Genomic DNA, 12,743 nt, shown 5'->3' with positions numbered 1-12,743 from the left:
ATCGTATAATAACTTATAATTCTATAATTTTATTAGTTTTTAAAATCTGGTAGTATTATAAACCGTAAATTATTAATAAATTTTCTTTAAAGAATTAAAGTTGATTTTTTCTAAAAACAATTCTAAAAAAATAACAAAAGGTAGGGTTGTTGAAAGAGAATCCAATCTTAACTTAATCCTTGTAGTTTTGGTAGGATTATCCAATTATTATTTTGGTTTTGGTAGGATTATCAAAATATTTAGATTGGTTTTAATAATAAAATTTTAATTTTTTTTTTTAAATATCAACAATAATCTATATATATTTATTATAATTTTATTTAGTTTCATAATTATTCTTATTATTTATTCCTTAATATTCTTAAAAATAAAATTTAAATATTTAAAATGTATTTTACTTATTCATATTATATTTTTATTAAAAGAAATATTTTTATTTAACAATAATTATTAACTTAACACTAGACTCGAACTAATCTATTAGCACCTGGTTGTGGGTGCTAATGAAGTCATCTTTTCTCGTGTGATTTTTTTTTTTTTTGGTGAAATAAATTTTAAAAATTATTTTCTGAATTAAACACAAATCATTGCATTTATGAATATAATTTTTTAAAATGGTTAGAATTTTTTTCTCTTAGATATATATATATATATATATATATATATATATATATAATTGTTTTAATTTTGAGAAGTGTTATTATAAAGCCATAATGAACTCAAGAATAATATTAGAAAGGAATGTGGTTAATAATAATGATGCCTTTCTCTAATAAATAGCCTTTATAAATGTAGATTCCAAAATTCTTTGTGTGCCCATTTCACCTCCCACCCACTTCATTCATTTCTTAATTTAATTATTCACCTCAAATACACACGATATTTTGATTACTAAGATGAGACATTTGAAGGGACATTGCGTAGCAGTGAGAGTTCCTTCAACTTTCCCTTTTTCTTTTCTCTTTTCTTTATCATTTTCCATTAAAAAAAAGCTGTTTTTATTTTCTTGGGAATCCAAGAAGATGGAGAGACCTCAACGCGATTCCAATCCAAATCAATTTCCTTTTATCTTTACCCAATTGTGTTCTTAATCTGACAGATGGGTTTTGTTTTCTTTTTCATTTTATTAATTCCCTCTCTCTGTAATCCGCCATTAAACTAACATACCGAACTAAGCTCCAAACCTCGCGATTCCCCAAACTTTCATGAGCGTAACGGAAAGAAAAAACAACCCAAAAGCGCCCAACCCATTTCATCTTACCCTCTTTTCTCCCCTATTTCTCGTTCAGTAATCGATTCCCTACAAACCCTTTTATTCTTCTTCTCTCTCTCTCTCTCGCTCGATTTCTTCTTCTCTCTGTAATTCCCATCTGGGTTTCGCCTCCGATCCGCCTTCCATGGAGGATTCTTCCCGGAAAAAACCCGGCTCAGTTTGGGAGCCTCGTTCTCGTCGGAGATCTTGGTGTTGTTCATTTGCGGTGCCGCCGTCCAGTCCCGATAACTTCGTGATTTCTCGGTCTAAAACCCCTCGAAATAAGTCGGAGAGTGTAGCGAAACCTAATATCTCTGTGCCCAATTCGCCTCAGAGCTCCAAATCTGGGTTGGGTTTGGTCGGTCGGATTGACCCTCGAAGGATCTTGTCTCCGGGGAGGGTTTCGCCGATTGATTCCGACCAGAATGTTGAGGGTTTGGCTCAAGAAATGGGCACGGAGAACTCTGCAGTTATCGATTCGATCATCCAACCGCGAGTTGAAAGCTTTCGAGCCCCAAAGGAGAAATATCGCGATCCTCCAGCTAGCTTGTCCCGCACTGGTTCGATTGCTGGATATGATAAGAAGGATGTGTTTGATGTGAGATTGAATTTGAGGGGAAAAAACGGCGGCTGCTTGGTTTTGGAGTTGAATTCAGAGGCATTGTGTGCTAATTCAGAGGTTTTTTCTGAGCTGATTGTGAAACATAAGAAGGATTTAGCACCAAATGGCAGCCCTTCGCGTTCTAAATTGTGTAGAATTGAAGTTCCTGAGGTGGATAACTTGGGGGTGTTTAGGGACACTATTGAGCTTATGTTTGAGGATGATATTTCAAAATGGCTCGTGAAGGTCGGCGTCTACCGGGCTATTGACATACTTGAGGTTAGTGCCTTTGTACTCTCCATTATTAGTGTGTTCTTTGTCCTTTTGGTTTATGATTTGATATCAAATTTGTTCATCCATGTGTGCTTGGTTAAGAATAAGCTTGCGGGGGGTTGGGACTTTGGGGCCAATAGTGATCTTATAGCGTGAAGTCACCTTAAGAACTGTACATCTGAAAGAATTTGGACTCATTGGTGATATTAGAGGTCAAATTTTGTAACAATCTAAGCTCACCGCTAGCAGATATTGAGGTTTCCACACCCTTATAAAGAATGTTTCGTCGATGTGGGATCTCACAATCCACCCATCCCCTAAAGAATGTTTCGTCGATGTGGGATCTCACAATCCACCCATCCCCTTTGGGATCAGCGTCGCCGCTGGCACTCGTTTCCCTTTCCAATTGATGTGAGATCTCACAATCCACCCCTCCCCCCTCAGGATCAGCGTCGTCGTTGGCACGCGTTCCCCTTTCTGATCGATGTGAGATCTCACAATCCACCTCCATTCGGGGCTCAGCATTCTCGCTGGCACACCACCTAGTGTCCAATCCCCTTCGGGGCTTAGCTTTATTGTTGGCACACTGCCCAGTGTCCAATCCCCTTCTTGACTTAGTTTCATTGCTGGCACACTGCCCAGTGTCCAATCCCCTACGGGGTTAGCTTCATTGTTGGCACACCGCCCAGTGTCCAATCCCCTTCAGGGCTTAGCTTCATTGCTGGTACACCGCCCAGTGTCCAATCTCCTTCGGGACTTAGCTTCATTGCTGGCACACCGCCCAGTGTCCAATCCCCTTCGGGGCTCAGCTTCATTGCTGGCACATCGCCCAGTGTCCACTCCCCTTCAGGGTTCAGCTTCATCGTTGGCACATCAGCCGGTATCCACCCCCTTTGGGGCTCAGTGTCCTCGCTAGCACACCGTCCAATGTTTAACTCTGATACCATTTATAACAACCCAAGCTCACCACCCGTAGATATTGTTCTCTTTAGGCTTTTCCCTCCGGGCTTCCCCTCAAGGTTTTATAATGCGTCTGCTAGGAAGAGGTTTCCACACTATTTTAAAGAATGCTTCGTTCTCCTCTCCAATCAATGTAGGATCTCACAAATTCTCTCGAACCCACCTACTACGGTCATTTGTAGAAATATCCTTCAAAACAACCATCAAATGTTAATAGGGCTGGACTATGGTTTTCTGTTGAACATTGAAATGAAAAAAAAACCCAATCGAGCAGCTCAATGGTTCCAATGTCCTTTTTCTTCAGATATCAAACTGGAACAGCAGATGATGGCCCCTTAGGCCGATTTGACTAGATCGAAAACCCAAAACATCCTTGATATCGTGAAGTAGTAACCCTCGCGCTTAAAAATACTGGAATACTTGTCCAACTTAGTGAAATACCGTCCCGCACCTAATTGACCTGATCCAACCATTGTACCGTTGACTGATGGCTTATCTTTCCAAGAGGGCATTTAGCTAACCATTTGTATTCGTTGTGCCTGCGAGTTGAGTTGAGTTGTGTGCTTATATCTGAAGCTTTTTAAGCTGGATTCGTGACAACCCCGTTAAGCCTTGTAAGTTGTGTTAGTTTCATCCCTACGTGAACCTTGTCATGGTACGAGGTTTCTTGTATATAGGACGGTCCGAGTTGTGTAGGAGTACTTCGCTTGTGTTAAACTAAAGCTCCCCCCCACCACATACACACCACATGTAGTATATGCTGCTTCAGTTTTTACAAACTAGATCTTACGTTGACGATCGGGACAAGTTATTTCCGATCCAGTAGGACACATTTAATGAAATATCGATATATTTTAAATGAAATACCGAACTTTCATTGAGAAAAAATGAAAGAATACATGAGCATACAATATAGAAGAGGGGGAGTCGAGTTACAAAAAACGAGCTCCAATCAAGTAGGATAAGATTTATCGATAGTTACAAAATAGTCTTGACACCGAACCCGAAAGAGAAACATAGAATTTAACAAGGGACCACACATGACTAAAAGATCTCTCCCGCCCTCTAAAGATTCTATTGTTTTCTCTCACTCCACAAACTCGACAAAATAGTACGAACCCGAGTCTGCCACAAAAACAACCCTTTCTCACGAAAAGGTGAAAAAAGATGCTCAAAGAACAACTCGCTACTACCTTGAGGTCTAACAAGGCTAAAGCCGAACTCCTAGAAGAAACAACTCTAAACAACACGAGAAAAGTTGCAATTCTAGAGGATATGATCAAGGTCCTCTTATTGTTATAACAGCTCAAGCCCACCGCTAGTAGATATTGTCTGCTTTAGCCCATTACATATCGCCGTTAGCCTCACAGTTTTATAACGCGTCTACTAGGGAGAGTTTTTCACATCTTTATAAAGAATGTTTCGTTCACCTCTCCAACCAATGTGGGATCTCACAATCCATCCCTCTTAGGGGCAAGTATCCTTGCTACTAGCACACTGCCTGGTGTCTAGCTCTGATACCATTTGTAACAGCCCAAGCCCACTGCTAATAGATATTGTCCGCTTTGGTCCGTTACATATCGTCGTCAGTCTCACATTTTTAAAACGCGTCTGCTAAGGAGAGATTTTCACACCCTCATAAGGAATGTTTTGTTCCCCTCTCCAACCAATATGGGATCTCATACCTGTATATATCAAAGTAACGAAACAATTTCTTTTCCAACGAGTCTTGTCTCTATCTTGGAAAGCCTTACGAAACAGCATCTCGTCCAACATTCAACCACAAGGCTAAAAGTTCTCTAGAAAACAAATTTGGAGTAATATAGTACCAAGATCTCCAGAACTGATGCAAATTGCTTCTAAACTGTGCAAATAACCTGTAACCACTGAGGAAAATGCTCAGTAAAGGTAATGGTGTTAATCCTCCCCCTTGTCAAGCAAAAAAATTTACTTTTTTTAAGATTTTAAGGATAACGGGGAGGAATTTGACAAAACTGAAGGAACAATCAACTGAGAAAAAAGTTGGAAGTAAAGACACTTGACCTGAGGATCACATTACGAGAATCACCAATTCCCGAACTAAGAGAGATGAATGCTGCCCACAGTTAAAATATAAGATCCTACATTGATTTGAGAGAGGAACGAGTGTCAGCGTCGGCCTCGAGTGGAGAGGGGAACGAAACATTTTTTATAAGGGTGTGGAAACCTCTCCCTAGCAGACGCATTTTAAAAACTTTGAGGGGAAACCCGAAAGAGAGCCTAAAAAGGACAATATCTGCGAGCGGTGGGCTTGGGCTTGGGCCGAAGGATGCCACAATCATAGTTGAGAGGGAAATGCCATGGCCATTACATCAAGAGAGCCGAATTCTTAAGCGATCCTTCCTCACTAATCTTCGAAACAATGTCGGGTGTCATTAAATGAGACCAATATTTGTTGTTTTTTTTCATATAGACCTTTCTACAGTCACTATTTTTCTTAAACAAAGTAAAAGTAAACCGTTGAACGCTGTAGCTCAACTGTCTAACAATGGTTGACGTTCACAAGTTTTGAATACAGGTATATTTTTCTAAACATAGATGTTTGACATGTGTCAAAAAGCATATGATGCATTTTTCAATATCGTTTAAATGTTCGTAACAAGCAGCTAGTGCATGTCTAGCAACTGTTGGAATGTCTGATTGTCCAATAGGATGTTTGTAAGTGATTGTACCACACTCACTCTCACCACTGGGTGAGTCAGCCAACTCGAATTCATGTCACCTTTGGTCGGACAACGTATACCCAAGTCTCTAGCCCTGCTTAAGAAGAAGGTTTTAGAAAACGGGGGCAGAGAGAGGTCTTAGAAAGTGAGTTCGAAAGCAAGATCGAAAGAAATGAAGAAAGCAATATTTAGGCTATAAGCGAAAAAGGCAACACAATGGCTTAGATAGCATATAACTCTGGGTAGGAATAGTTGACAACTAGTCGCATCCCCCTATAGTACATTCTGAGGCATTTCAAGTCTACCAAACATAGACATGATTCTGCCGAAACATCGTACACTTAGAAAATACAATAAGGAAACTATACATCATGAAAGCGGTAAAAGAAAGCAATAAAGTGATACAATACAAGTGTTTTGGCATGCAACGGGCATGCGGCCATGGGCAACACGCCATGGACAAGCATACACATGACCATAATGAATGTGTCAATACTTGATGTAGTATCCTTTATGTCATTTGATTACCTATGTGCATGCCACCAATATTGATTGCATTAGAACATATGATCTGATAATATCATTAGTATTATGAAATTCGGCCAATCTTCTGGGGAAGATCAAATAAGTTTTAGCACTAACAAGGAATATCTTTTATCACTTAGGTATCTGCAGGTATCATGTTCACAAAGTGTGTTGCTTCATGTTTAAACTACTTAGAGGCCGTGCCTTGGACAGAAGAGGAAGAAGAGAAACTAAGGAATCTGTTCTTAAAAGTCAAGTTCGACGATGCAACGAGTAGAGACGTCATGGCCAGATTACGCTCGCTCGACTCAGTAACTTCACAGCAATGTGTAGCCAGACAGCTTGTTTGGTCTATTTCCACGTGTACGAATTCCGTTGCAAGGAACGAACTGAAGTGTTTAGTCAAGGCCCTTCTGTGCAAAAGCTCAGTCTATGAGAAACATCATCTAGACCTTAGTAAAGAAGACCTTTATGCAGTTTTCCATACTTGTATAGCTTCTTTAGTCAGCCTCTTGAAGGGATCCTCGGACAGCGTCTCCCCCGAAAGATGCTTAAAGAATATAACCCCGAAGCCATTAATCGAACAAATCGCACTGGAGGTCGATAACATCAACTGGCTGCTTGAAATCTTACTTGATTGGCAAATGGCTGAAGAATTCGTCAACATATGGGCAGATCAGAAAGAACTGATTAGGATGCACGAGAACACTTCACCGATGGTTCGGTACGAGCTCAGTCGAGTTTCAGCTTACTTATTCATTGCAATGGGGACGAGAAAACTGAATTGTCGTTCAGAATCACGGTCGGGACTGCTACAGGCATGGTTTGGTCCAATGCTACTAGACTTCAGCTGGTTACAGCGCTGCAAAAAGGGACTGGATATGAAACTACTGGAGGAAGCCATGGGTCAGGTATTGCTTACTCTACCTATGAAGCAACAACATTTGCTATTCATGGACTGGTGTCGGTTCTTCTCGAAGCGTGGTACCGAGTGTCCTAATCTTAGCAAGTCGTTCCAAATATGGTGGCGTCGTTCGTTCCTTAGAGGATCGGAGACCTACTCCATTGAATCTAGGTAAGCTGTCCCTGCACCACAAGTGAAGCAGTTGTGTGTACACTTGAAAGTTAACAATAGGATGCTTTTAGAGCAACAGACAAGTTCATAATTTATTAGAGATTGTATTTGTGAAAAATTATGTTCTTAAGAGAAGGGCTAATGAGATTGTTTATGTAAATTTTCATAATAGAGTTGGATCTGTCCCAGCTGAATGGGTCTCAAAACATAAACTCTGTTACTCCAAACAACAGATCAACCAACCAAAAAACGCTCTTTAAAAACAACAAAAACTCGTGAGGAACACTCTAAATGTAATAATTAAAGTTTATCACTAGCAAATATTGTCTGTTTTGGCCTCTTATGTATCACCATTAGCCTCACACATTTAAAACGTTCTGTCGTCCGTTTTGACCCGCTATGAGAAATGTTTCGTTCCTCCAACTGACATGGGATCTCCTATTAAAAATAACATATATCTTAAATCTCCCTCTACGGGTAGTTCGTAGTTCTATGCTATTTTAAATCTCCCTGCCCCCGCTTTCTAAAACTGGCTAGAGACTTAAGTATACACGCGATCTACTGGCTAGAGACTTAAGTATACACGCGATCTTGAATTGCTTGACCCACTCTGTGTCGGAAATGAATTGTCGCTCAATTTTGAAAGACAAGAACAAGTTTTCGAAAACATTTCCAATCCCCATTGAATGGGAGAGACAACAACCTTAACCTTAAATCTTAACCTTATCGGATCACTGTTAATACATTTGACCTTTTCTTTAATTACAAAATCTTACCATTTTTAAGACATTGGAAATTCTACAAACCTTTTGTTTTGTTTTGTTTATTTATTTATTTAATAATAATAATAATAATAATAATAATGAAAAGATGGAAAAGGGAATTTGGAAGATTTTTTTTTCCATTACTTGAAAGAATTTTTATTGGACAATTTTCATTTTTCAATATTATTTATATTAAAAAAACCCTAAAAAAAATTCTACTATAATATAATTTTTAAAAATTTAAATTTCAACTGTACATCATAGCCTTTCACACTAAAAATATATATATTTATGAAAATTCTGTAAGGACCGACAAGTCGTGAACATCTCTAATTTAAATCTCTTGAGTATATGCATTAATATCTTTTAGAAAATATCATATTTTATATATTTAAAATATTATTAAATTTTTTAAAAAATAGATAACTTTCTATGACTCCCATACAACATTCCTTCCTTTTTATCTTTCAATCCAGTGGGTCCCACATGCTTTGAGTTTTTAATCAATAAAATCATTATATAATAAAATCTTCATAATTGTTTTTTTTTTTTTTAAAAAAACCACTACGATTGTATATTAATTTATATTTTTGCATTATACATCAAATTATTTTTAGAAATTTTTTTAAAACTATATCTAAATTATAAAAAAAAAAAAAAAAAAAAAAAAAAAAAAAAAAAAAAAAAAAAAAAAAAAANAGTTTCTAAAAGATAGTTTTTTATTTTCACAAATTTTTCTAAAAGTCAAAATCATTTTCAAAAAATAAAACACAAAATATTAACTCGAAGAATTGTTGTAAAAATATTTTGGTCTAATTAATTTATTATCGTTATATATATATATATATATATATATATATATCCATCTTTTTCAATTTCATATTGTTCGAGGTAAACCCTGTAAAGTATGATTAAAATACAGCTTTACTAACTAATTTTTTCCGAGATGATAATAAAACTTTTAAAATGATAAATTGAATTAAAGTAGAAATTAAAATTTAATGTTATACGTACGATATACGCATGTATGTATGGCATGTATGTAAACGAAATGGCCCATCATTGACTAGGTTTCTATTTCAAGTCTCTTAACTCAACCCAAACAAGACTTTCAAAGTTTTATTTAATTCATTTATTTACCTTTGAAATAATAATATATTTAAAAAAAAAAGAAATGCCACGTGTAAGACTAGGTCTAGGAATAGGGTCAGACCGAGTCCCCAATCAGGTCTCCTCTGTAATTTTGACTCGTTCAAACGCGGCTGCTTCCACAACCCAACAAATTTTTTATTATTATATTAATTTCCACCACACCTTTTTTTTTTTTTTTTTTTTTTTTTAATATTTATTTTATTATTCTTATTTTAAAAAATATTTTTTTAAAAAGTGGGACGTGTACCAGATCAAATCAATCTACTTTTGGGACTCATTTCCGCATGATATTTTCTTTTTTTAATTCTTTTTTTTTTTAATTATTTTATTATAAAAAAAAAAAACAACTTGCTTTGTTTTTAAGCATATTTTTAGCAGCTGTGTTTAATTAATTAAATTATATTTTTAGTTAAAAAGAATAAATAAAAGCTTAATTTGTACTATTAGCCTTTTTTTTAAATAATCATTTTTAAGATCAATCACGAATAACTAAGTAGATTGGATTTTTATTTGACCCAAACAATTTAATATAAATTATTTTAAATCAATTTTAATTATTAAACTTTTTTAAAAAGATTGTTAAATGATTTCACTGTAATTTCCATGAGCTAATTATGTGGAATTGGCCACTAATTAATTTTATTTAATTTGCATGATATTTTGCTTCAATTTTAAGCTGAAATTCACCCCCACATTAACGCATTTGATTATGGAAAATTTTATTCTTGTTTTTTATTTTCTATAAAAAAAAAAAAAGAAAAAAATTGATTAATATAAATATTATAATCCGTTCTCGTGATTTAGGAGAGTTGACATTTAATTCCATGGCTGAATAATATAATGATTAAGCTTCAGATATTAATTATGACATGGAGGAATATATGAATAAACTAAGACCACAGCAATTCTGTAGTTAAGATGTTTTATTTAGAGCAATTTTATGTTGAGTGACGTCTTAGAAATTTGAATGAGGACATAATATGCTGGAAGGACTAGTGTTGGTTTGCGGAACTTAAAAAGTAAAAAATAGGTAACGTGACCATGTCGTAGATGTGATGTCCCACATTTGTTGGGGAGGAGAACAAATCACCCTTTATAAGGGTGTGGAAACCTTCCCCTAGCAGACGTGTTTTAAAGCCTTGAGGGGAAGCCCGGAAGGGAAAGTCTAAAGAGGACAATATCTGCTAACGGTGGATTTGGGTCGTTACAGTAGATGATGCATGAGAATGTCGGGATTATTAGGTGCTAGTTTTTATTGTGGACGGATAAAGCGGGAGGGTCATGGGAATTGAAGGAGACATGGATATGGATGTAAAAGTATGGTGTCCAAATTTGGTACATGAGTTTTGGTGGTCCACCTTAACAATTATTAAGATGCTAAAAAGATAGGTGGGGAAGTGTTCGTGAAAATGACTTTTAGCTACTAATCATTTCGTATTTTAGATAGATATACAGGTGGGTGGATTGTGAGGTCCTACGTCGTTTTGGAGAAGGGAACGAAACATTTCTCATAAGGGTATGAAAACCTCTCCCTAATAGACATGTGTGATACGTAACGGGCCAAAACAGACAATATTTGTTAGCGGTGGGCTTGAGTTGTGACAAATGCATATATCTCCCTGTATAATTGTATGATCTTCCACCCAAAAGGAATCTACCAATAAAGACAACTTTCCTCACTTATCTACTCATGATTTCTTCTTTTTTAACCCACTGTGAGATTTTGTTTGTAACAGTCCAAATCTGTCACTAGCGGATATTGTCTGCTTTGACCAATTACGTATTGCTATCAGTCTCACAAGCACGTCTATTAAGGAGAGCTTTCCACACCCTAATAAGGAATGTTTCGTTCTCTTCTCCAACCGATGTAAGATCTCACATTGTTTCATATTAGAATTTGAAATCCGTATTTGACACCTTATAACCTTGATATTCCTCTACATCCCTACGACATGATTCCGTCACCTACTTGTTTGAAACTGCTTCTAAAAATGAATCATTCACATACTTCTTAAGAAAATTTTATAAACACGTTCAATTTTGAAAGTTTTATAATTGAGTTACCGAAAAAAGTACACCTTATTAGATTATATTATCATAATCACTCTCATTCCTGTATTATCTCAGTTCATTCATATACTTCTCATTTACACGGATATAAATTATTTAAAATTTAATTTTAATTTAATTAGGAAGGGATTCCAAATATTTATTGACGTGGGGTTTCCGTACAATGACGACGTAATTTAGGCTTCGCGTCAATTTCCGGTTGGCTCCCAATAAATATTTTAAAAATTATTATTATAATAAAGAAAATGAAAAAGACTTTGGGACAGAGTCTCTTCTCCCAAGTCCAACGCTGTTCCTTCAAGTCAACCCTGTTAGGGTTTGTTCCATTCTCCTCATTCCCCCCCCCCCCCCCCCNAAAAAAAAAAAAAAAAAAAAAAAAAAAAAAAAAAAAAAAAAAAAAAAAAAAAAATCAACGTAGCGGTGAAAGAACGATATCCAAATATGTCGACGAATATACATTTTTTAAATAAATAATAAAGCTCGTAAATATTTTATATAAAAAAAATTAAAAATCCAAGAATTTATTAGACACATATCGAGAATTAAGAGACCTAGATAGACACCACTATAAAAATTTATCGACATATTAAATATTTTTTAAAATGTTTATCCCACAAATTTTGTTAGTTGACTTATTCTATCTAAGTCAACCAAAAATAATATCAAACCTTCCGTGTTACTCCAAAGAAAGAGTACAAATTTTTCTTTATATTATATTAACAAATATTAATACGAGTAAAAGATGGGATATGCACGTAGCATCGATCTTATCTTAGATAAAAATTTATATAAAATATTTTTTTAAACCCGTTTCAGTTTTGTTTTTTCATTTAGTTCTTATTTTGGCTAAATCTCACAAAATTCACTCGTTTTCTTCTAAGGTTCACTCTAAACATATCAAATTACCAATTTGAACATATCTCGGTTGAGTTTTACTAAAATATAATTATTAAATTAAATATTCAATTTAAAATTAAGTCAAAATTTTAATAATTTCTAATCCATTAATTTAGTTAATAAATTTTCGTAATTTTTTCTTTTGCTTTTAAGACAATTATAATATATTATAGTTTTTATAATTAAACTAAAATTATAAAAGTAATAACAATGGGTTTTATTTATTGAAACGTACAATAAAAGTTAGTTTACTTTCATTAAGAAAAGGGAAAAAAAAAAAAAAAGAAGGAAAAAAAGGCGTTGGCACGTGTGAAAGAAAGAGAAAAAAGCAGAGAGCAGAAGGAAGGGGAGGAAGAAGATGAAGAAGAAGGTTCTGAGGCAAGTGGTGGTACACAGAAATCAATTCTAACAAAGCTTCGTCTTTTACTCATCACAACAAACAAATAAACTTTCCCACACGCGCTCTCTCTCT

General features: G+C 35.4%; 1 protein-coding gene across 1 annotated transcript; it reads left to right on the top strand.

Annotated features, from left to right (window-relative positions):
* Window positions 1–952: 952 nt before the first annotated feature.
* On the top strand, window positions 953–7,576 carry LOC111781919 (BTB/POZ domain-containing protein At2g13690-like). The gene is made up of 2 exons (XM_023662651.1): window positions 953–2,132; window positions 6,454–7,576. Exons 1-2 carry the CDS (start codon window positions 1,398–1,400, stop codon window positions 7,390–7,392), a joined length of 1,674 nt encoding a protein of 557 aa, XP_023518419.1. The 5' UTR covers window positions 953–1,397; the 3' UTR covers window positions 7,393–7,576.
* The last annotated feature ends 5,167 nt before the right edge of the window (window positions 7,577–12,743 follow it).

This window comes from Cucurbita pepo, chromosome LG19, assembly GCF_002806865.2.
Source record: "Cucurbita pepo subsp. pepo cultivar mu-cu-16 chromosome LG19, ASM280686v2, whole genome shotgun sequence".
Lineage (NCBI taxonomy): Eukaryota > Viridiplantae > Streptophyta > Magnoliopsida > Cucurbitales > Cucurbitaceae > Cucurbita > Cucurbita pepo.
This window is presented reverse-complemented; position numbering and strand designations above follow the sequence as displayed.

What these genes read in the sequence shown, in the direction of transcription:
- LOC111781919 (XM_023662651.1), top strand. Translation starts at nt 1,398, where the DNA reads ATGGAGGATTCTTCCCGGAAAAAACCCGGCTCAGTTTGGGAGCCTCGT. An exon ending in GGGCTATTGACATACTTGAG is followed by an intron (nt 2,133 to 6,453) that starts GTTAGTGCCTTT and finishes TTTATCACTTAG; the next exon opens with GTATCTGCAGGTATCATGTT.